Source organism: Martes martes, assembly GCF_963455335.1.
Source record: "Martes martes genome assembly, chromosome: 4".
Classification (NCBI taxonomy): Eukaryota; Metazoa; Chordata; class Mammalia; order Carnivora; family Mustelidae; genus Martes; species Martes martes.
In genome coordinates, this window is record NC_137891.1 from 17007835 (window position 1) to 17033844 (window position 26010).

Genomic DNA, 26010 nt, shown 5'->3' on the forward strand with positions numbered 1-26010 from the left:
ATTTCTTTTCTATTCTAGTGCCACATTTTTTTCCCTTGAATTCCATGTGCTTCCATGAAATACAATCTCCAAAAGTTAGGGCCCAAGATATGACCTGCAGAGCCATACCTTAGTAGTGTTAAAACTTCAGTACATAAGTAGGAATTAGCTTACTTATTAGCACAATACCAATAATTCTCCAATGGCCAAAAAACAGACCTTGAAGGAATGGGACATGGGTCAGTTTTGTAGAAACTGTAGACCTGAACCTCCATGTAAGCCTACAAAAGTCAGAAAGACACCGATGGTGCTGGGAATGTATACAAAAGCAAAAGAAAAAAGGATTCTCCTACTTCTGTTATATGCTAGTTTTTCAGGTCAGTATGTCTCCTACTTCTGTTATATGCTAGTTTTTCAGGTCAGTATGATGTTAATTTGCTTAACAAACAGCAGAGAGGAAGTCACTGACTTACTCTCCGGTTTTCCCAGGTCTCTCTCCCCACTTCTATTAATAACCTGTACCTAGCTCCTGCAAAATTCAGCTAAGCTGAAAACCCTCCTTAAGAGCAAATATGTCATTAAAATTTTTAATGTTTATCGAGAACAGTAGAGGCTGATTCCATATGGTTAAAGAAAATGTAGGCACATGTGCGTGTGCACACACAGAGTAGATGCTCCGTATTCACAGCTGTTCTGTTCTACAAAGAGGCCGCAAGTACGGAGTTAGTGATACTGAATCACCGCTCCTGGGGGAAATACCATTCGGCCCCGGGAGCCAGTGATCACAGCATTTCTGTCAACCGATCAACACAGAACTTTGTCCAGCGTCTGTCTGTGTTCACAGACAGTTGTTGCATACACATGGTTGACTCATGGACGCCGACCTCATGCCCACAGCACTATTACCGTGCAGGGACTAAGCTTACGCACCGCAACCTTCCTGCGGGTGGGGGGAGGGCATTTAAAGAGCAAAACCAACAACAAAAAGCACAGACGTGGGAAAAATGTGACAGTAAACAGTCCGGGGAAAGGACACTCATTTGCAGAATAAGAGTAGAAATAAGAAGGCCGAGCGCTGCCAGGCGTGACTGGAGCTCCGGGGCTCGGCTGGTGTGAACGCCTGTCAGTGTGTGCTGAGCACTGCCCTGGGTCACAAATGTATTTTTACCAGGAGGCGAATTCACAGTTACAGAATCCACAAAGACTGAGCATGGACTCTCTACGTTTACAAACATAGTGAAAAAAGCTTAGGAAAATATACACCCGAAAAGTCATCCGAGAAAGGAGGGACTGAGTGATTCTCATCTCTTTGCTCATGTTATCTTTTGACTTTTTTTCTGCCTCGACATTACTACTCGTCTAATTAAAAAAAAAAAAAAAAAAGATAAAGAGGACGAGAAGGAGCACACACATAGCAAAAAGACTATGTCATTTGAATAACCGAACACAGGGCCCGGCTAATGACTAGCTGTGTGATGAGGCTGAGGCTCGAGCTTCGTCGTCCATAAAAGGAAATGGTCACAGGGCGCCTGGGTGGCTCAGTGGGTTAAAGCCTCTGCCTTAGGCTCAGGTCATGATCCCAGGGTCCTAGGATCGAGCCCCACATCAGGCTCTCTGCTCAGCGGGGAGCCTGCTTCCTCCTCTCTGCCTGCCTGTCTACTTGTCTGTCAAATAAATAAATAAAATCTTAAAAGAAAAAAAGGAAATGGTCAGACTAGGTGCTCAGCAAAGTTCCTCTCAGAGCCAGCGGCCTGACTCCGGACCTCGCAAGGCTGCACACAGACAATGAGACTTGGCAACAAGCCGGGGAAATTCTAGATAACCATAAAGGAGAAGTGGGAAGTATATTTTAGGTGAAACGAACACTGCCGCAGATTTAGAAATGAGAATGGAGTCTATGGGGGGACATGAGGGAAATTACAAGTCTGGGGGAAGTAAGTTAGACAGGGAGAGTAGGCAAGATTAGAGAAGACTCTGACGGTCAGACCTTCGAGTCTGGACTTCAAGCATCAGGCGAAAGGAAAAAGCTGCTTAGAAATGATGACGACAGTGTTTTTAGAACCATGCTATATAAAAGACAGACTGATGGGCAGAGGCAGGCCCCGAGGGCTCTGAGTTTGGGTATTTTGAATTAAACTACTGTGAACTCAAGAGTTGTTACTCAGTATAAATACAGGGATGGTTAACGTGGAGAGGGACAACAGGCTGCATTTATATAGGTATTATTTCAAATTTAAGAATTATGACTTAATATTGACTAGATCTAAAGATATATAGAAACAGTCCTCGCGCTCCAAGATTTCTAGCCTGCAAGATGGGAGGGAAGACTGGGACAGAAATGAAGAGACCAGGACTGAAGATGTCTTCTGGGAAGGAGATCATGTGAGGCACACTGAACGGGACAGGGACCCACACAGATGTCTGTGAGGACGGCAGCAAGTTAAGGAGCATATAGCTGAGCGAAGTGTGGAGGGGCCTGGCTGGCTCAGTGGGTAGAGCATGTGAATCTTAATCTTGGGGTTGTAAGGGACATGCGGCTTTGGGAGGGAGAGGGGAAAAAAACAAACAAACAAACCCAGATATATGGATAAGGTCCAAGGAATTTAGAAAATCACAGCATAAAGATTTTGTTTGTTTTTAAGATTTTATTTACTTGAGAGAAAGAGAGGAAGGGAAAGCACCGAGGGAGAAGCAGGATCCCCACTGAGCAGGGAGCCCGATGCAGGGCTCTATCCCAGGATCCCGGGATCATGACCTGAGCAGAAGGTAGACGCTTAACGACCGAGCCATCCAGGCGCCCCGAGATTTTATTTTTGATGATACAACATTTAAATCTTAAAAAAAAAAATTGTGATGTTCTTTACTTGATCACATACCTTATTTATTTCCTGGGTTAGAGCTTGAACTGAGTATATGTTCAGACTTCCATTTTCCATAATAGATGCAATGTACCGTCCATGTGGACTAATTACTGACGAACTAATTCCTTCATCAAGACTCCCAATTTCAAAGAGAAGTTTACAAGTCTGTATATTAATGAATCTCATTATACCATCTTGACTTAGCACTCCAAGAACCTAAGGGTAAAGAGAAACAATATGAGTTCCAAAAACACATTTAAAAAGTCAAATGTCTCAGATGTTAACTAGACTTACTACATGATCATTACACAATGTATACAAATATCGAATCCTCATATACCTAATGTTTTATGTCAATCATATGATTAAAAAAAAAAGTCAACTCCCTGAACATCAAACTACACATACTTACATGCACATATGTGTATATAGTTATATATGGGATTTTTTTTACTTTTTTTTTTTTTTGAGGGGAGGAGAGTCAGAGATTATACTGGTATAGAGCCGTCACATATTTCAAAATCCCTAATTAAGGCTCATGTAGATTTGCCCCATTTAGGTCGAGATAAGCCTGGCTCTGACCAGAAGCAGCAAGGTGCCCATCCCGGGAGACTGTGGCAGGGAGCATCCATACCAATCCCTTCAGAGGAATACAGATGATTAGACAGTCCTTCACTTTGACCTCCGCTCTGGCTGTCAGAGGCAAGGAGGGAGGAGGACCAGCCCCACGGCTTGATCAGAACGAGCACGGGTCCTGCTGCATCCCCAGAAACCTGACTCTGGCAGGTGTAACAGGGAATAGAGAAAGCAAGCCTATGGGCTGTAAGGAAGGGGAACGGGAAACTGGTTTTTAAAGGAGGGAAAACTTAGTTTTAACTCACATAATTTGAAAAATTAAAAATAAGTACCAAAAAGGTGTAAGTCAATACACAGTAGAGCCCTCTACTGGCTTGTCCACGCCCGGCTTCTCCCCCCCAGCACGGGGCCACCACAGGCTGCACCGAGATGCTGACGTCACCTGCTACATGAGAGGTGACAGTCTGGAAGTGGCTGGAGGCAGTCTGAAGGTGGCAATCTCTTCTGTTGGGTCAGGCTGGCGGACCCCCCCCCCCCCCCGTTCACAGTTGATGCAACCTTTTGGGAGGGCAATTTGGCAAGATCCTCAAAATTACAGACGCACATCACCTTAATCCTACTGTTTCAGCTCTGGGTGAAATGGGGTGTGTAAAATGGTACGTGCAAAAAGTTATTCAGCGCACCATTATTTGTTTTTGTTTTTTTTTTTTTAAAGATTGTATTTATTTGAGAGAAAGAGAACAAGACAGAGAGCACGGGAAGGGGCAGAGGGAGATAGAGAGGCAGACTCCCTGCTGAGTATGGAGCCCAACGCAGGGCTCAATCTGGGGCTCGATCCCAGGACCCTGAGATCATGATCTGAGCCCAAGGCAGACGCTTAACTGACTGAGCCACCAGGACACCCCTCAGTGCACCATTATTTGTAATAAAGAAGAACGAAAAACAGGTTAAGTGCCCAATAACAAAATACTGGTTAAAAAACTATGAAATACTATGGAGTTGTTAAAAAAAAAATGAAATTCTGTACTGATATAGAACAATCTTCAAAGGTCAATTAAGTGAAGAAAAGCAAAAAAAAAAAAAAAAAAAGTGAAGAAATGTAAGGCGCAAAGCTGCACAAAAAAGTGGGAGAAACTCCAGACTTAGAGCAACGGTGGTCATGGAGAGTGAAGGGAGAGAAGAATAAGAGAGTTCACTTCATTGTCTTATTTTTTAACGTTTTTTATATATATTTTTTTATCTTTTATGTTTTCACTATCTTTTTATTTTATTTTTTTTTTAATGTTTTCATCTTGTGAATGCTTGTCTATTCAAAAACCGTATGTTAGGAGTATGTCGGCCAGCTCAGTTGGCAGACCATGTGACTCCTGATGTCATGAGTTATATATAACTTGTTAAAGTACAAGACTCAAAACAGTCAAATTATGATAAGGAAGCTAAAGTCTGACTACTCGACTATTGAAAAGACAAATGGTGTGAGGGCGCCTGGTTGATTCAATCCGTAGAGAATGTGACTCTTGATCTCAGGGTCATGAGTTTAAGCCCTATGGTGGGCGTGGAGTCTACTTTAAAAAAGTGAATAAAATGAAATAAAATACCTAAGCAAAGAAAATTTTTACAAAATGTGTGTGGTGGGGGTACTCTATAAACTAAGGCAAGTTACAAAGAAAACATGTTTCACAAAAACGAGGTACAGTTATGGTAGATCAAACAGTACAACAAAAAGAAAAATTTTAATTCTACTCCCTCCTTTAATCCTTACAATTAATAGGAATGTTGACAAATCACTTCATGTTTCTAAGTTTTAATGTCAGTCCACGTAATGGTGCAAATAAAAAATAACACGCTAAAGCACCCTGTAAACTGTAAAGCCTGACACAAAGTTAAAGTACACTGATTTTAGAAAAAGGGTAAATTGTCAGTAATACACAGAAGCTAATATTGTAAATTTTTTTCAATTTTAGACTCTTCGTAATCTTAGCAATTTCAAGTCCTTATAACAATCAAGGTACAAGAGCAAAGACAGTTCAGAAATTGTGTAATGTCCTACCTTTATATTACTAACCTGATTAGAACCAGCATCAAAACTATCGGGGAGAAATTCGAGGTGGCGGATGGCTCGAACTTTAGTAGGCATCTGGATAATTCTGAACAGCTGTTTAGCTTCCAAGCACCACAGGTGAAGGTGATTTGACTTCCCTCCAGCAGCCAGGATGCGACCATCTCTGCGGAACAAAAGGTGAGAAGTACTACCATGTGGACTGTTGCCAGCAGCGAGGTCCAAAATGACCCAGCGGGATGGAAATGTTCTCTCTCTGCGCTGCCCAACACGCTCACTATGGCCACGTGACTGAGAACTTGAAATGTGCCTAATGCTTCTGAGGAAATAATTAATTTTTACTCAACAATTCCATGGAAACAGTGGCTACCATATAGGAAAGCTCAGGTTTACGGCCTGTGTATTTTTTACCTATTGTACTAAGATACCAGCTTAACAAATGCTTGTTTTGATGACTTCATTGAGGATTTCTGAGTAACATTTATCTTTTACAGCATCATCTCGAAGTCATTACCACTCCCCAACTTCCTCTATTTCATGTAGGACTATACTGAGTTGGTACCGCACTGCTACATGAAAACCCAAAAGCCCCAACTTTTTCTCTTCCTGCTCAAACCAAGCTGCTTTTTCAAGGCACAAAAATAATAAGCTGTACTAACTCACGACGCTGCTGCTCATTCATTCATCAAGGACTTGCAAAGCATCTACCGCAAGCCAGGTATTGTCAGGCACCAGGGACACAATGGGAACAAGGCAGGCGGGATCCCTGCTCTTGTGGGATTTTCAGTGTAGAGGAAGGGAAGGAAGCAAACAGACACACTTGATCTCAGCTGATGATAAGTTCTATAAAGAACTATAAAATGAGATGGGAGTTACAGCCCTGCATTGCGCTCCTTGCTCAGCGGGAAGCCTGGTTCCCCCTCTCCTCCCCACTTGTGCTCTCAAAATAAATAAATAAACTCAAAAAAAAAAAAAAAAAAGGAAAGGAAAATAAATTTAAAACAAGGAGACCAAATAAGGCGACTATTATAGGAGTCCGAAAGAGACCCAGGGTAGTTGGAGGAGGGTAATAGCTAAGACAATGCACAAGATGAGATCAATTTAAGATATCATTTGGTGGAGTTGATGGAATTTATTCATGACTTCGAAGACGGTGAGAGGAAAATAAGGAAATAACATGTATTTTCTAGCTCCTTCCACTGAAAAGGCCAAGGACAATGACCAGATCAGTCACACAAGGAGTACCCCTAGCATCCAGATTAGGTTTTGAAATATCATCACCCACTAAAACAAACGCAGGCGCTTTAAAAAAAATGGCCGATTCCAGGTTTGGGACAGAAAATGTATAAGTCTGGAACATCTCGTCAGATGAGAAAGAATGAGAGCTTTCAAAACAGACAACTGAGGTTGTATCAAAAGGGTTTTCAGAGCCAACTTGAAAGAATTCCAGTGGTCAAAGGGAAGAGAACCGGAGTATCACTAAGAATAATGTTAATAGATTAAATCACTTCGACTATGATTAAATCCATTCATTCACAAAGATTAAAGACAAAGCCCTCATTGGCCACCTCTGAAAGATGCCAATAAACCAATTTATTATTTTTCATAAAAAAACCAGACGGTCAAACTTAGTCTGATTCTTGGTCTCAGGGTCATGAGATTAAGCCCCATACTGGGCTCCACTAAAAAAAAATTTTTTTTTTTCTTTTAAAGACGGGGAAAGCAAGCATTTATCTTGCCTTTCCTTTGTAGCTATAAAATAACCAAAGAGTGGACGAGAGGAAGTTCCTCTCTATAGAAGGTTTCTGGTAAATAAGGGAAGAAGGAATGACAGAATTAGCCTGGCACGATTTTGTTAACCTCTAAGGCAATACTGGTTCTAGGTCATGATCGTGGATGGCCACTAACATCACAAGAGAAGTGTTCTTCTGATGAAAGTATGCAAACTATTACCATTATCATGTCTTCCTGACCCCAAATCAAGCCTGAATCAGACCAAGCCTCCAATTTACAGGAAATACAGGTGTGACCAGTATATAGGAAATACAGACAAGACAGGGTCATATTAAACACTAACACAGGGATACAAAAAGCAAAACCTAAAATACAGAGAGTGCTATAGGACAAAAGACCAGTTCCTTAACAAGCAAATAGCAAGGAAAACCTTAGAAAAGGGATATATCATCCAAGACACTGTGTGAGACTTGTTTGGTTCCTGATTTGAACAAAGACTGGATATATGACAATAGTAAGAAATTATTCATTTTTAAAAAGTGTGATAAATGGGTTAACTAACTGGAATTTAAATAAAAACTTGGGAAAAAAAGTGACAATAGTACTATGGTTATGTTCCAAAAAGGACCTTTTCTTTAGAGATACACACTGAAGTATTTATGGATGAAATGATACTGCTTGGGTTTTGCTTTAAGTTAATGCAGTAGGCAGTAGGAGGCAGTAACAAGTTGAGTTACAGATAAAATGAAAATGGCTATAAGTTATTACAGCTAATGAGAATGCTACAATCAGGGTTTCCTGTATTTTTATATTTTTACGTACATTTGAAATTTGCCACAGTAAGTTAAAAGAAAAAGTTCTACAGAACATATATAAGTTCGAAGGAAAATTTTCTCACATGACAATAAGATAATGAAAACAGAATGAAAATTTGTAAAATTTTACCGGAAGCTAGATTTCTTTAAAATTCTGTGTTTTAAAAATGTGCATTTGGATCCGAGAGGGAGACAAACCGTAAGACACTCTTAGCTCTAGAAAACAAAGTGAGGGTTGCTGGAGGGGATGTGGGGAGAGATGGGGTGACTGGGTGATGGGCATCAAGGAGGACACAGGATAGAATGAGCACAGGGTGTCACACGCAACTGATGAATCACTGAACTCTCTCTGAAACTAGTAATACACTACATGTTAATCGACTGAATTTAAATAAAATAAAGTTTTTAAAAAATTTACATTTGGGGTGCCTGGCTGGCTCAGTCAGAGGGATGTATGACTCTTGATCTCAGGGTCATGAGTTTGAACCCCATGATGGGTAGAGGGATTACGTAAAAAAAAAAAAAAGTTAAACAAAAAAGTGAAATGCACATTACCTGGTCACGGCAAATACTTTGTATAATATACTAGAGCTTTCAGGTGGAGCTGGCAACTGGTATCTGCAAGAAAGAGTATCACATTCCCAGGCGAAGATGGAATTATCTTTAAAACAGCTGAGGATGGTATTACTTAATGGCAAAAAGAATACCTAAAGAGGGAGAAAAACAGTTCTTGTTCATGTAGCCCACAGCCTTCTCTACATTTAAAATTATACAAGTTGTCAATTTTTAGTTTGAAAAATTACTTTTTCTTAAACTCGAAAAAAATATACATTTATGACATAGGACGGGATAACACTGAAATCTTGTATACTATTATAAAACTGAAAGGAAAAGGTAAAACCCTTTAAATAAAAAAATCGGGGACTAAAATGACTAGGCAGTTCATAAAATACAAAGTAACAACTTAAAAATATTTACCCTTATAAAAGATTCAAATGAAAATAACACTCCATGTGTATCAAATTGACTTGAAAAATAACATAAACACATACACAAGCTAGACATACACGAACATGTGAACTCTGTTTATGAACTAAGTACTACTATAAACATGACATGAAGTAGGAACTACTCATAAAGATTACATATTAAATGCTGCTGAGAGTAGAGGAAACTGGTAATAAAAACTGGTTACAGATACCATATGACACATCTTAACAGCCTTGAAAATATGTATCTCTTCTGAACCAATCAGTCCGCTTCTACTTGCGAATCCTTTGGAAGAAAAAATCAGCAAGGTGCTTTGAGATAAATGTATACAAATGTTTGTTGAGCATTATTTATAAAAGTAAAAAGTTGAGGGGCGCCTGGGTGGCTCAGTGGGTTAAAGCCTCTGCCTTCAGCTCAGGTCATGATCCCAGGGTCCTGGGATCGAGCCCCGCCACATCAGGCGCTCTGCTCAGGGGGGAGCCTGCTTCCTCCTCCTCTCTCTCTCTCTGCCTGCCTCTCTGCCTACTGTGATCTCTGTCAAATAAATAAATAAAATCTTAAAAAAAAAATTTTTTTTTAAAGTAAAAAGTTGAAAACAAAACCATGATGTTTTATTAGAGACTCAACTTACTTCATGGACAACTTCGACTAAGCTTGTAGCAAAGTTGGAAATACCATTTTACTCTGATTTCTGTGTTTCTATTACATACGCTCTGAATAATGCTGACTTTTTTTTTTAAAGAGTTTTTTAAAATTTTTTTATTTTTTAAGATTTTATTTATTTATTTGTCAGAGAGAGAGAGAGAGTGAGCACAGGCAGACAGAGTGGCAGAGGGAGAAGCAGGCTCCCTGCAGAGCAAGGAGCCCGATGTGGGACTCGATCCCAGGACGCTGGGATCATGACCTGAGCCGAAGGCAGCCGCTTAACCAACTGAGCCACCCAGGCGTCCCAAGACTTTTTTTTTTTTTTAAAGATTTTATTTATTTATTCGACAGACAAAGATCACAAGTAGGCAGAGAGAGGAGGAAGTAGGCTCCCTGCGGAGCAGAGAGCCCGATGTGGGGCTCGATCCCAGGACCCTGGGATCATGACCCGAGCCAAAAGCAGAGGCTTTAACCCACTGAGCCACCCAGGCACCCCTTAAAGACCTTTTTTAAAGCCTGGGACATCTCACGTGGTCGAACCTTAGTTACATTTCTAGCTCTTTATTCTTTGACTCCCAGCTGGAATAGCCTTCTTACTGGCATTATAGCTTATTATATTACTTTATATTTGAATATATCTTGTCCTTGTTTCTGCTAGTTTGTCTTTATAAGCTTTATTATTCTTTTAAGAATATATGATTTGGTCTCGTATTAGAGCAGAACAGGGACTCACCCAGGAGGCAGAACACCTTGAACAATCTGTAGCCTCGCATTCTGACCCCTGACTGGTCACCCACCTTCACCATTTCCTAGTGTCCGAAGGAGGCCCGTCTTCTCTGAAATGCTACATTCTTTGAGAATGAAGTGTGCAACATCTCGAACACTGGAGTATCTCCTGAGTATTTACAGTCTGGAGGCCGTCATCATAGTGATGAGAGGGAGCAGACCAAAAATGACTGTCTGGGGGAAAGCAGGCTCAACACCAAATCGACCACGGCTTCTGCCAGCGTCACAAACATAATGAACCCATAAGGCACCTAAACGAAATACTTCTGTAACCTTGCATCTTTGTGTTGTTACCCAGTCTATTATATACATGCAGTTAAGAAATTATTCTAATAGTTAATGCTATTATATTACTATAAACATTTCAGAGGATTGAAACCCATAATTTTTTTTAATAGTTTTTTTTTTTTTCTTCTTCCTTAGAGTTGGAGTGAGGAGCAGAGGGAGGGAGACAGAAAATCTTCAGCAGGCTCCACGTCCAGCATGGGCCTGACACAGGACTCCATCTCAGGACCCTGAGCCGAAATCAAGAGTCAGATGCTCAACCGACTGAGCTACCCAGGTGTCCCAAGAAACCCACAAATTTTATAATGACAGTTGAAGGCTTTTATTATAACTATTTTTCTCATATGCATGTAACAGTATCTTTTAAAATAATAATAGCGCTAAAAACCCACAACCCATACATACACACATACATAATGGGACTATGGGACTTACTGATTAATTAAAACAATCTACTCAGTGTTAATGCTAATAAGACAAAATAAAAGATGCTAATTCAACTGCTGTCCTTGCCTGATTCAACCCCCACTTTTGTCCTTGGCTCACTTTGTCAAAGACAATCTCTGGTAGATGGTTTGTCAACAGGTTCAGGAAGATTTAGGATAGCCCTTATTGAAAGAATATGAAATAAATCCATTGTGATCTATAATTATTGCACTGAAATGCTGTTTGAAAGCAGACGTCAAAAAAAGTGACTTAAGATTTTTATTATAACTCGCAATATTTTTCTAAAAAAGTAATAAAGTTTATTCCTACTGGGAGAAGCCAAAGCTTAAAAGTTAATGAACACCAACTGCTATTTTAGGGGAAGAGCTGTGATAGATTATTGCCTACATGATTATTCATTACTAGATTTGTGATTTTAATTGCCAGATTTTAATGATTATAAAATTGTTCCTAATGAATCATGTCATTATTCAGATAGTGTCATCTCTTGACAATCATAAAAAGCTTAGAAAAAACTTGAAAAGCACTAGCAAAATATACTTTTTGGAGGGTTGGGTAAAAGGTTTTCCTTATAAAATATGAAAGTCCTAGGCTTTCCAACTCACTTGTGAGAATTCGGTGAACTCTTTTCAAAGTTGAGAGTTCAGTACGATAATAAAGAGCAAGCTAAATCAAATACACAATTTAGTGAGCGCCCACTGTATACAGAGACTAAATTTAGTAACACGTTCTTTGTTAAACATTTCCTCATCTCCATCACAACCTTTTCCAATACATACTGAACCACAGTAATCAGAAACCCTAGGATTTATTTAAAAATCCCAAAGTAAATATTTAATTTAAATATTCTACCTCAAACATCAACAAAATAATCAAAATTTACTAATAGGAAGAGGTGTAATCGGCTTACCCGAGAGGCAGTACAGTACAATGGAGTGACTCTGGAATAAGACAGGCTTAGATTCAAACCACATGTCTTTGGTTGAGCTCTGTGACACTGGGCACATTACTTAATGCTTCTGAACTGCAGAGTCCCATTTGTAAAAGGAGAATAGCATCTCCTTTTAGGATTATTTAAGTTTAAAAATAACTAAACAATGTTAGTTATATAGTAAAACTCAACAACCGGTACCTATTGTTACTGGTATTGATTATTCCTATAACAGGGGACAAAAACCAGTGGAAAGATGTTGGAGTGATAGGTTCTTTAAAAACATTTTGAAATCAGGGGCGCCTAGGTGGCTCCGTCGGGAGAGTGTCCAAGTCTTGATTTTGGCTCAGGTCATGATCTCAAGATGGTAGATGGAGCCCCACGCTGGGCTCTGTGCTCAGGGGACAGTCTCCTTGAGAATCTCTCTCTCCCTCTGCTTCTGCCCCTCCCCCTGCTGGCGCATGCGTGTGCTCTCCCCCCATCTCAAAATAAATTTTAAAAATCTTTAAAAAAGAAAAAAGTAAAGAAAAACATTTCAAAATCAAAGGTCCAAAGTTATTTTTCTGAAACCCTTTGGTGTTAGATGTATTCCTGAATTCAGAATTATTCCCAGTCTGAGAAAGGTAATATAAGGTATGTTCTGGAACAGTATGTAGAACCCTGGGGGACCCAGAGCTACTCTCCATTACTCAAATATATGAACATTTCAGCCTCCTGGCGGTTCAGTTCAGGTTCTGCTGCCAAATGAGTTCAGGCAAGATTGGATTTTGCCACGAAGTGAGTTACTTGAAAACTTCCGGGTTTCTGCATGGCTAATGAGACACTGTTCATCTATTTCATGTAGTTCACAAGAGATACAACAGTTCCCTTACAGCTTTTTGAAAAGATAACTAACTGCACTGAAATAATCCCGCAGTAGAACCAGATAACATATGAGAATAGGTAACAGCAAAAGCCGCAGCAGCTGCAGCTGACTTGGTTATAAGCACTTGCTATACCAGAGCAGGTGCTAGGTGCTCAGTGCTCTGTATAAGCTATCACATCCGGTCCTGGAGCCAATCCTACAGTACCTGCTGCTCCCATCTGCATCCTACACATAAGGTAAATAGCTCGTCGAAAATGCTGAACAGGAATCTACTCAAGACTTTAGACATAACTTCTGTCTGACAAGAAATGCAAATGAAAGAATAAGTTAAATGACATAATGATGAACAGTAAGACAAATTCAGAATTTGGGGCATTTTCCAGGACAACTGGCCTGGTTGCTCTCAAAATAAATAAATGAATAAATAATGTCATGGGAAAAAATAGTAAAAGGCTATTTTATTTTATTTTTAAAGATTTGGGGGGGGGCACGTGTGGGGAAGGCAGAGGAACAGGGAGACAAGAGAATCTTAGGCAGACTCCCCACTGAGGGTAGAGCCCAACACGGGGCTCAATCTCACCACCTGGAGATCATGACCTGAGCCAAAATCAGGAGTCAGATGCTTAACCAACTGAGCCGCCCAGGTGCCCTAGTAGAAGACTATTTTAGATTAAAAGGAGCCATCATAAAAGGAGACTCACAGCATCATTTGTCACCTTGTATCTCTCTCTCTCTCTCTCTCACACACATACACACACACACACACACACACACACACACAAAGTCACAAAAGTTCTGTTTAAAATATAGAAGCAGAAACTGGAATAAAAACATAGATTTAATAAAAACTTGGTAAGAATAAAGTTTTACTTTAAGATTAGTTTACAACTACTTTCTATTTTCAACAGAATAAGCCAGGAGTGGCAACAGTCTGGCCCCTTCAGCTCTTGTATAGCACAGAAGCTAAGAATGGTTTTTAAATTTTAAAATTATTTTGGGCATCTGGGTGGTTCAGTGGGTTAAGCCTCTGCCTTCGGCTCAGGTCATGATCCCAGGGTCCTGGGATCGAGCCCCACATCGGGCTCTCTGCTTGGTGGGGAGCCTGCTTCTCCATCTCTCTGCCTACTTCTGCCTACTTGTGATTTCTCGTCTCTGTCAAATAAATAAATAAATAATCTTAAAAAAAAAAAGCTACTGAGTTAAAAAAATTTTTTTTAATTATTTCATTGTAGGTGGTTATATAAGTACATACATAATATCCTCAACTTTGCTCTTGGTCTGCAAAACCAAGAATATTTATTAGTGGGTCCTTTGAGAAAAACTTTGCAGGTAATGTACAGACTAAGATGGTCTATTATTCTAGAACAATATACCTATATGCATACTGCATACTCTACATATGTTTTCTATATTTTATTCTCATATCGCTAACATTTGGAGTCCCATCTTTTAAACTAAGATGTCTAAATGACCAAGCAAGGTTAGAATTGGCAACGATCCAGCGTCTAGTAATTTTAATTTCATGGTAAAAAGAACAGATGGTTTTTATGTCACTGTTTCATAACTCTGTTTCCATTGTGGGTTCAATTCCCAATGTGTTCTTCTTTTGAATTTAGAATTCAATTTAGTGCTGAAGCAATTAAAGAAGAAAAGACCTACTAAGATATTTGGCCTAAACCCCTAAAGAATAAGGTGGCTACAACTTTTATCTCTTTTTAATTATTAAAGGCAATCTAAAGAACTCTGAGATTTCCATGGAGACTACAAAATAAATTTCTGGTTGACATGCACTGTTAGCTGTTCACATTAACGACCAAGAAATTAAAAGCAATACCGCATGGACAATATAACCTGAAGCAACAGAATGAATCACACAGGAGACTCAGACGATCCTGAAAACAATATTAGGCTAATCAAATGGAGAAAGCAAAATTAACCCTTAAAGGCAAAAGAAGTGGCTATTTTTTTAAAAAGTGATATATGCATACAAAGGAATAGAGATCAACAATAAAAAGGAATGAACTACGGATGAGTCCAACACCATGCATGAATCTCAAAACCATCATGCAGAAGGAGAAAAACTTTACAATTACCATTACTGACTAGCTCTCTTTGTTTGAAATTTTAGGACAAAACTTATCTACAGTGGAAAGACATCAGGAAAGTGCTTCCCTGGGCAGGGATAAGAGAGAACTTTCTGGAATGATGAAAGTAATAGGTCTGCACAGGTTACAAAAGTGTATGTATTTGACAAAACTTAACAAATGAATTCTCAAGATTTGTGCATTTCATCGTATATAAATTCCACATCAACAAACACTGAACCCTAGTCAATTAAATTCAGGCTGAAGTATTTCTGGGCAAGTATACCGATGTCTGCAATTCACTTTAAAATGAAAATAAAGGGATGCCTGGGTGGCTCAGTCGGTTGGGATGCTGCCTTCGGGCTCAGGTTGTGATCCCAGGGTCCTGGGTTCAAGTCCCACATCGGGCTCCTTGCTTAGCAGGGAGCCTGCTTCTCTCTCTGCCTCTGCCTGCCACTCTGCCTGCTTGTGCTCTCTCTCTCTGACATATAAATAAATAAATAAATAAAATTTTAGAAGAAAAAAAAAAGAATAAATGTAGGGACAGAAAGATAGATCCATAATACAGTCTAGGAACATAAGTACAGTAAAAGATAATACAGGAACATGTTAATGGCAGAATCTAAAGGAATACATGGGTTCACTGTGGAATTCTTACAAATCTACTCTGATTTTTTTTTTTTTTTTTTTGACAGAGAGAGAGAGAAATCACAAGTAGGAAGAGCAGCAGGCAGAGAGAGAGGGGGAAGCAGGATCCCCACCAGGCAGAGAGCCTGATGCGGGGCTCGATCCCAGGACCCTGAGATCATGACCTGAGCCAAAGGCAGACGCTTAACCCACTGAACCACCCAAGCGCCCCTATGTTTGAAATTTTTTTTAAGACAAAAGCTCAGTAAGTTATAAACTATAGCCACAGGCAACATCTTCAATCCGATAGGCCACTCTGCTTTGCGTGTTGCTGCGTTATGAGAACACAGCTACGTGGGACAAAGTGAATCATTCATTACTCTTATATCACCTATAAATCCTACTGACCAAGAAACTAGTCCGAGAAGCACAACGGACCAAGATGCGCCCCACCTCCACTGACCTTTTGGATACCCACAGACTGTCGAATATTCAGCTTTCTTTTCCTCTGAAAGGTATCCAAGTCCCACAGCTGGGCCGTGTCAGAAGAAGTGGTGATGGCGTATCTCCCGGAGGCATGCACGGAGATCGAGAACACGGACGACTCATGTCCTCTCATCCAGCTAACCAGCTCCTTGCTAACTGTGGCAGAAAGGAGAAGTTACACAGGTAAAACACTGTAGCTCATCCCAGCCCAGATTCACTGATGGCCGGTATTTACGAGACACCTACGCTCACATCTACAAAAGAAAAAGCCAGTAGCGAAAACGCACGACGGAGCACGTGAGTAACATGCCCGGCACCGACACGTGAGGTGACAAGGCCAAATGAGAAAGGGCTTAAGAACAGCTTTCAGGGGCGCCTGGGTGGCTCAGTGGGTTCAGCCTCTGCCTTCGGCTCAGGTCATGATCCCAGGGTCCTGGGATCGAGCCCCGCATCAGGCTCTCTGCTCAGCGGGGAGCCTGCTTCCCCCTCTCTCCCTGCCTGCTGCTCTTCCTACTTGTGATCTCTCTCTCTCTCAAATAAATAAATAAAATCTTTATTTAAAAAAAAAAAAAGAAGAAGAACAGCTTTCAGTGGGACAGTAGGGAGTCTGGGCTTTCTCTTGGGAGGCGTAGTTTTGTGTAGAAAGACAGCATATCTGGCGTGTATTTTATTTTATTTTATTTATTTATTTTTTTTTTTTTTAAAGATTTTATTTATTTACTTGACAGACAGAGATCACAAGTAGGCAGAGAGGCAGGCAGAGAGAGAGGAGGAAGCAGGCTCTCCACGGAGCAGAGAGCCAGATGCGGGGCTCGATCCCAGGACCCTGGGATCATGACCTGAGCCGAAGGCAGAGGCTTTAACCCACTGAGCCACCCAGGCGCCCCTCTGGCGTGTATTTTAGACCGAGCACTTCGAAGGTAGGTGGTGGATATACTGGAAAGAAGGCAGAGATGAGACAACTGATTTCTTTGTTGCTGTGATAATCCAGGAAGGAGACAAGGAAGGTCTAGGACTAAAAAGTGACAATGGAGAAAGGAACAAATTCATGATGCTATGAAGGAGAAATGCAAAGGACTTTGTGATCAAATACATGTGTTCAAATAAAAGATGAGTTAAGTCTTCCACGGTTCTAGCTCAGTTATGTAACTAGGTGATACTAGAAGCTGATTTAAGTACGGGAGGAGAAACAGATCCAGCAGTGTGGGAAGAAGGGATCATGAATTTGATTTTCAAAATTGATCCTAAGGTGTGTGCATGCACGTGTGAGAGAGAAACACAGAACACAGCCTGGCAGAGAAAATACCAAAAATGTCACAGCAATTATCACTAGGTCATAGAATTTTAAGTGATTTTTAAGTTCTCTTTTCATTTTCCTGTGTTTCCAAATTTGCTGTGGTAGGCAAGTTTTACTTTCATGATTCGAAGTTTTTCCTCCAGAAAGAAGAAATTGAGGAGAATAGTCCGAAAGCAAGATGTAAATCTGGGAAACATTAAGATACAAAGTAGGTCAAAAATGAAAACAGAGGGAACAGAGAGAAACCCCTGGGGAGTGAGCAGTAGTTTCCAAACACCAGTCTAAAGTCTGGCATAAGTTAATGATCAATTTTTCATTGGTTTTCAGTGAAATGAGAAAAATAAGGATAATGAAATGAACCTTAAATTTAAAGTACTACTTTTTAATCGAGTATTATCTCTTTCTAAGTTCCTTTATGTTTTAAAAAATCTCATTTCACGAAATGCAGTTCTATTGTTTTTTCCAATGTCATTTAGCAAAAATAAAAGTTGACAACCCATGCGAGTTGTTCCTCTACTTTTTCCTTTTAATTGGGTGAAAAATCCCAAGTCTAGGGACCACTCAAATAACCTGGGAGGGAGCCTAGTAAGAAGCAGTTGGGAGAGTAGGAAGAACGTATAGAGAAGAGTAGGAAACTGAGGCCCTGCCCTGAAGCAAAGTGCTAAATGCTACTGAGAGGCAGAACAGAAAGTACAAAGAAGGTTTCAACAATCAGAGGTTACTAACGACCTTAGAGGAGCGGGGAGTGCGGGGAGGGAGAATTCTAACTCTGAATGCGTTGCTGGAGGCTACGAAGCCAGGGGCTGTAGCAGTAAAGAGGGAGGTACTCATGGAGGTGGAGACAACATAAGAAGGAGGGGGCTTCGCTGGTGGGGGAAGGGGTTCAACACCCAGAAGAGACTGCAAGAAGATGGACCTGAGAAGAGAGAAGGAGAATGGATGGAATCCGAGGGAAGTGATCACAGATGAGCATCAACATTCAGTGTTTTAGAATTTCTGCGACAGCAGCTTCTGTAACCAAAACCTGGAGGCAGTTTAAAGTCCATTGAGAGATGACAGGTTTAATCGTTACGGCACTGCTGACAACTACAGACTGGAATGTTACATGCTGATTTTAAAACGCTGCACGGATTTTTAACGAGGTTAAGAAAATGATTCCACCAAACAATCTAGAAAGGATGGTCATGTGTTTGTTAGAATGTAAAAGAGGTGGGGCGCCTGGGTGGCTCAGTTGGTTAGGCCGCCAACTCTTGGTCTGGGCTCCGGGCAAGATCTCAGGGTCGTGAGATCGAGCCCTGCAGCCCCCGCTCAGCAGGGGGTTTGCTTGAGATCCCCTCTCTCCCCTTTGCCCCTCCCCCTCCCCATCTGTGCCCGTGCACTTTCTCTTTCAAATAAATAAATAAATAAAATCTTTTTAAAAAAGAATGTAAAAAAGGTATATGCAGAAAAACCAGACTGGAAAGATAGGCCCCTGCCACAAAAACATGGACTGTGCGTGGGCATTACTGAAGGATGACGAGTTTGCCTTCTTACACACACAGTGAGAGCAGGACAGCGATGAAGAGAAGGGCCCCGGAGCTAGGCTTCCGGCTTAGGAATCCTGCCTCCCCTGCTTACAAGCCGCAGGACCTCGGTCAAGTTACTTCTGTGCCTCAGTCTCTTCATCTGCAAAATGGAGATAACACTATCCCTGCCCATGGGTCTTATGACAATTAAAATTAGTATGTATAAAGTCACAGAACAGTACATGGCAGACAGTAAACACTATGTAAGTGTTAGACCACATTACTATGGTTATTATCTTTCCTCTTCAAGTTGTTTTTTCGTGGGGCACCTGGGTGGCTCAGTCAGCCTGGGTGCCTTTGGCTCAGGTCATGATCCCAGAATCCTGGGATTGAGCCCTGCATCGGGCTCCCTGCGCAACGGGAAGCCTGCTTCTCCCTCTCCCACTCCCTCTGCTTGTGTTCCCTCTCTTGCTCTGTCTCTCTCTGTCAAATAAATAAATACAAAATCTTAAAAAAAAATTTTATTTATTAGAGAAAGAGTGAGAGAGAGCACCCTGAGATCATGACCTGAGCTGAGACCGAGAGTCGAACGCTTAACCAACTGTGCCACTAGGCGCCCTGGTTATTATTATCTCTACATATTCTATCACTTTAATCACATGAAAAAACAATACACTTGAGATATCTATTTTCTTAAGAGGTTCAGTTTACAGAACTCTAAGTTCTCTAAAGCTATATGAAGTGGTATAGAATACATAGGATACATTAAGAAGGTTATTATTCTTGTACCGATGGACTAAGGAACTGGGGCTTCAAAGAAAGGTCTGGCTTTTGTCCAGGCTCCTGGGAGGCAATCTCTAAACCCCTGAAATCCCCCCAGTGACGGGGTGTCTCTGTTACTCATGGCAGGTCCTTCGGGCAACAGCAGCTGGTTTATCTACGGAGAGAACCTCAGAGTGGGGGCTGCCGCCTGGGGAAGACCAACCGTGGGAGTGACTGGTAGGCTGGGCTTTGGGTCACGTGATATCTGCTCCGTCTCCAGAGGAGGGCTGGAAATTTGAGTTCAGACCAGTGGGCAGTAATCCAATCAGCCGTACCTATGTCATGGAGCCTCCTTAAAAAGCTGCAGAGCTCGGAGCTTGGGTGAATTTTCGGTTTGGCAGTACTCTGCCTGGACAGCCTCTCACTGATGCCGGGAGGGTAACATGTCCCTGAGGATAAGGGCAGCTCGTCTTCTGGGAGCCTCCCACGTTCTGCCCCAGGCACCCTTCCTCTGGCTGGTTCTAACGTGCAGCCGGCCACCGCCTTCAAACTATAATCGCGAGCAGACTGCCTTCCTGAGCTCTGGGAGTCATTCCAGTGACTTATCAAACCTGAGGGTAGTCGTGAGAAACCCTGGGTCTGTAGACAGCTCATGGGATGTGAGCATGGTCCTGGGACCCCCCAAACTTGCAGCTGATGTCTGCAGCGAGTGCAGACTGTACAGACTGGCAAACTCCTCGCGGGACTTCTGCCTAGATTTGACTCTTACTCAAAAGATAAAGAGGAGGACTTCTTACCTGTGTCGAAACATTTAATAGAATAATCAGCTAATGCCACAAGGAATTCAGACTTCCTACGGAGATTAAAGGCCAGAGCCGTGCAAGCTTGTGCTGTTCGCTGAACAAGATTAAACCTATTAAGAGATTACCGCATTAGTATCAGAAAGTCTTCCAACAATCATCAATTTTTACGTTGGAGGAGTCCTTAGAGATGAAGAAAGGGAAACCCAGAAAAATGAACCCTCACGTTGGTAGGCCAAAAATGGATTACAAAGAGTGCTGTCTGGCACGTAGGGGAATCTGGAATTTACCTAACGGGTTTTAAGCTTAGCAGAATTACGACCAGCCATGGCTTCCGGGAAGGGGATTCCGGTGGCAATGGCAAATGGACAGAAAGATCATGAAGCAAGCTACTACAGAGCATGTCAACCAGAGTTCCGGGGCTGACGTGGAAAGGACAAACAGGACAAGGAGTCAAGTGGGAGAAGGGCTGGTGACACACTGAAATGAGATAGAGAGGGAGGAATCAGGAATTTCCTCACGTGCAAAAGGAAGGTAAGAAAAGAGACATGATTAAGAGATCAAGTGAACTAAGACGCTGATTGAATGAAATAACATATGCTAAGTGCTTAGCAGAGTACTTGGCACACAGCTAGAGTTTAATTTACTAAAAAAATCAAGTTTTCAAGATTGGGCAAAAGAGGGACAAGTCTGGGGGGTAGGAAATAAGTCTGGTTTTAAATACGTGAGATCAAGGCCTTTAAAAGTTGTGCTATCCAAGAAATAGAGTGCAGGCCAGAGGTGTAATTTAAAACCTCCTAGGAGCTACCTTGAAAAAGTAAAAAGAAATACGGTAAAATTAATCTTAATGGCACATTTTACTTAATATGTACTTACTATCATTTCCACATTGAATCAATAAAAAATTACGAATGAGATATTTTACATTCTTTTTTTCATACTAAGTCTTCCCAACCCAGTGTGTATTTTAAACTAACAGCGCATCTCAATTTGGATTGGCCAGCTTTCACGGGCTCCAGACCTGGATGCAGCTAGTAGCTACCGCGCTGGACAGCCTAACGTAGAAGATATCCCCTACGTAATAGAGTTAGATCTAGGTTAACAGTCTGCACTGCAGCTGAAGCCTCAGGCTTGGTGCTGATGAGATTATGAATGAGGACCTGGAAGGGAGCAGGCCAAGGACAGATGCCCGAGCAGCACAATAAAGGGGTAGGCATTGGCAGAAGAGTCAGCAAAACAAGGGGGGAAACATGATCAGAGAAGTAGAAAACTCAGGAAAGAGCTGTACCTTGAAGCAAAAGAAAAACATTCCAGGGAGGAAGTAGAGATGAGTATTTCGTAAGGTGAGAATTGAAGAGAGACGAGTGAATCAGGCAAGTAAGATTTCCGAGGGACCCCAGCATAGTGGGCGTTAGAATCAGACGGGCTTGATTTCAAGCCTCAGCTCTGATACTTACTCCTCTGCTCGGCTGTGATTATGCATAGACAGAGAGAAAAGGGACAGTGGACAAAATAAGGGAGGAACACTCGTGGTGCCATGGCCCAGGGGCAGCTGCCGATCGAGATTAGCACGGGAAGAAATTAGGGTCACTTATTTTATGAAAAAACCCAGGGACCAGGGACGGCCATATATCTGAGGCTGCGCTGGGGAAGGGGAAGGGAAGCTGGAAAGTGTCTGTTTTCTCATGGGTTGGGAGGCCAGGGAGTTGAGCAAGAGTGGGGTCGTACCCAAGGAGACAAGGAAGCAGGCAAAGACAAGGAAGCTGGAGGAGAGTGGGAGAAGGAGTGAGTACTGATGAGCAAATGAAGGGGAAGCAGCACTGATGTGGATGTCCCTTATTCAGGAATGAAGTCCCTCAACACCAATTTTTGCTTTCTTCAGCAGTGGGAACAGAGAAGTGACAGTTCTATGAATTTAAGATTGAGAACTGGCGGGGTGTGTTAGGCAAGAATAAAGGGTGGGAGAATTGTGACGGTTATTTTTTTGGTGAAGAGCGGAAACAATGATTAACAGATACCTAATAAATCACAGAGAAATTAATTACATATGACCCCTTCTTTTCCTGATCTATTTGAGGATAAGTTACCGAGATCATGATTCCTACAAACAAGAAAATTCTCCCATATAATTACAACTATCAAAATCAGAAAATTCCATTGATATATTACCACCACCTAATCCTCAGACCCCATTCAGTTTTGCCATTTGTCCCCAAGAATGTCCTTTGGGGGTCAGCTCAGATGCATGCCTTTACTTCTCATGGCTCTGGTCTTCCTCACATTGGAACAGTTCTTCTGGTTTTTCTACAACGTTCATGACCTTGACCCTTGGGAAGATGACGAGCCATCTTGTTACACAACCCCTTAATTGAGCTCTGTCTGTCTGATGATTCCACTGCCTGGAATCCAGGTGCCATGTCCCTGGCCGGAATACCACGGAAGGGATAGTCTGCTCTCTCCACTGCTGTCAGGGGACACACGAATTTTGATCTGTCCCGCTACTCGTGTCATCATTTGATAAGGTAGTGTTTGCTCGACTTCTTCACTGCAAAATTAATCTTTTTCCCTCTATAATTAATCAGTATTTTGGGGGGAGCTGCTTTGTGACTGTGCGAGTATCCCTTCTCATTGAACCGTTGTTTGATGACAGAATGAAGTTCTAGATTTCTATTTTACTCAATGGGTTATGACCCCTTACTATCATTATTTATTTTGATACTCAAAGTGACTCCAATATGGCAAGGAGAGCTTTAAAGCTGACCTTTATGTCCTTTGGACACTCTTTTTAAAAATAATTCCTCCTTTCTGGCTACAAAATGTTCCAGGCTCACCTGCCTCCATCCTGAAGTTGGCCGTTTCTGCAAGGATCCCTGATTACTTCTAGCAGAGTGTGGTATTTAGAACAGAACTGGGAAATGAATGTATTCATTGCTACTGGGGGGTTGTTGTTCCCAGGTCCTGTTAACGGACAAAGCTAGGAAACATATGTACCTATAATGTACTCACTCACTCACACGCTTCTATTTATTTCTAGGTCAATATATTCAAATCAGGCCGTGCACACAGATATATCCAATTCCAATCCAGTACCCCAGGGTTTGTTCTTGTTCTCTGCCTTCCCATATCTGCAACTCCCCTTTCCAATTGTTAGCTACCTGGCCCCCACTATCCTCAACATATTTACTCACTTGATCGAAGCCTCCGGTCTTTCCCATGATTGCCCCATCCCCCACACAGACACCTTCTGACTCTGGCCAGGCGGACCTGGTTCTCCCACCCACAGACCCACCCACCACAGCCATGACTCCCTCCGTCAATCCCACCTAACTGCTTCTGTACCAAACAGCTGAGCAAAGGAAGAGGAGGCAGACGAGTACGGATCAATTCTCTGAAACTGCCAGATGCATAAACTGTGACAATAATATACAAAGGAAATTATGCTCTTTCTAAATGGCCCGATAAAGTACCAGACGTTGCTAAGTGAGCAATAGTAAATTTTTTAAAAATTTAAATAACAAGCTACTAGAGATACTGTGCAAACTGGAAACTTGAATTCTCTAAAAAAAAAAAAAAAATCTAACCATATTTTCTATGCTTTCCCACTTTCTTCCGTCAGCCTTTATGACAGGGTTTTACAAGGTACCTGAAATATAGTAAGACCTTGATGAATCTTGCTGAATGAATAATTAATAGGAGGTACTAAAATTGGCAGTAAATGACTTGTTAAATATGATCTGTATCAAAGGTGTCTGCTCACCTGTTTCCATACAAGTCAAAAACATAGATATTTCCTTGATGGTCCCCAGCTATTAAGCAATCACCCGAGCTGTCAAAAGCCACATTCAAAAATCGCAAGACTTTGGGAAGGTAGTCAGAAGAGCTGTGAATGATGTTCACGATAACCCTGTCAGGAGCAAACAAACAAACAACATACTTCATTCTATGTCAAGCATTACTCACGAAAAACACGGCGTTTACGGTAATTTCACTAATTTTGAAGTTTCCGGCCTACCCATTCTTCCCTCTCCTGCTACTCTCCTAGAAGCCGTCCTAGTGATTTCTGGAAGCCACGGAGAAAGTTATTATCCAAGTGGCTACTGTGCACACAGATTCATCAAATACTTGAAAACCCACTAAGCATCAGATGCTGAAGGACCTGAAAGGAACAGCTGGACACAGGCCCCGTTCTCAGGGAGCTTTCAGTTTTGTGGTGAAGACAGATATTAAAACACACAAGCACACATATGAAAAGATTCATAAACTGTGGTTAAGTGATAGACAATAACAAGATATAAGAGAATGTATTTTTGGTTGAGTCAAATTGCTACATGAAGCAACAAACACGTGCTAAAAACAATGAAGTAATAAGTGAAAAGTAGTTTTATGTAAACCACAAGCCACGGCATGTAAGAAAAATTTCAATTCAATATCTTGATTTTAAGATACCTTAATGCAATTTTATAATATAAAGTGTTCCAAAGTGAACTAAGTGTACATGAGTTTTATTTTCGGCTATATTGGTCTAAAGGTACTTTTTTTTTTTTCTTTTTTTAAAGATCATGTACCACGTATCTGTTGAAAAGAAACCTGTTACAAAACTTGGAGCACTGAATGAATAACTTCTTAAAATAGTTCACGTGTGCCTATTCAGGTCACAAAGACCAGAATAATCCCCTTCTTTGTTGCAACAATAGTTTTCTAATCATGAGCATTTTTATCTTAATTGACCTTTTGTGAGTTTCTGAACTCAAATCTTAGAAATGTTTATCTTCCTCATTATTTTTCATTAAAAAATACTAAATTGAATTAAATGTATTAAACATTTTCTTCAGTTTAAACATAAGGCTTTTCACTGGGTGAAACAGCAAAATTCTTATGATACTTCATGTTTATCAAGTCCTGGACAGAGATTCTTTGCTTGACCAAAGCTTTAGTCTGGCTCCTGAACCTTCTCAGGGGCACTTCTCCATCTGTGTGCTTCCTTGTAAAATCTAATTTTAGCACAAACCCTGTTCAGTCTGTTTAATTAGAACCCCTGATCATCCGTGATAACTGATCAGTATCTCATTCTCCACCATCTCCCAGCTGACATCCAGTCACCCTGGCTTGTCTTCTTCAAGAATCTCTTTTAGGCTGGTTTACCCATAACTCCCTTAACCTAGATGTTTCCTCTTAGTGATTTTCCATCTACTGCCTCTCCCCATGCTCCTTGGCAGTACATCCCCACTCACCCAGCCTGTAGTCGGAGCTAAGCCCAGTTCTATACTGAAGTCTCCTTTCCTCTATTGCAACAGAGGAATAAAATCTGTTTTTACTTCAACTACTGCCAAGCTCTGGTTTTCCTCTGACATCCCCAAAGGGGAGGGGGAGAATAAATACAGTGAAATGAGTAATAATATCAATGTTCCCAGGCAATTAAAATCAGACAGAGTGAACCACTCTTCCCTCGGGTTTTATTTCTGTAACATTTACTATG

The 26010-nt window shown here is 41.3% G+C and overlaps 1 protein-coding gene across 3 annotated transcripts in view; it reads right to left on the reverse strand.

Moving 5' to 3' along the window:
* Window positions 1-26010, reverse strand: part of TBC1D31 (TBC1 domain family member 31) — a 66216-nt gene that overhangs the window by 37832 nt on the left and 2374 nt on the right. For all 3 annotated transcript variants that reach the window (XM_080801066.1, XM_080801068.1, XM_080801067.1), the window contains exons 2-7: window positions 24292-24438; window positions 20532-20647; window positions 16148-16326; window positions 8580-8731; window positions 5482-5641; window positions 2856-3056 (exon numbers count right to left, since the gene is read on the reverse strand). In XM_080801066.1, coding sequence (XP_080657192.1) covers window positions 2856-3056; window positions 5482-5641; window positions 8580-8731; window positions 16148-16326; window positions 20532-20647; window positions 24292-24438 — 955 coding nt within the window. The remainder of the gene's footprint in view (window positions 1-2855; window positions 3057-5481; window positions 5642-8579; window positions 8732-16147; window positions 16327-20531; window positions 20648-24291; window positions 24439-26010) is intronic.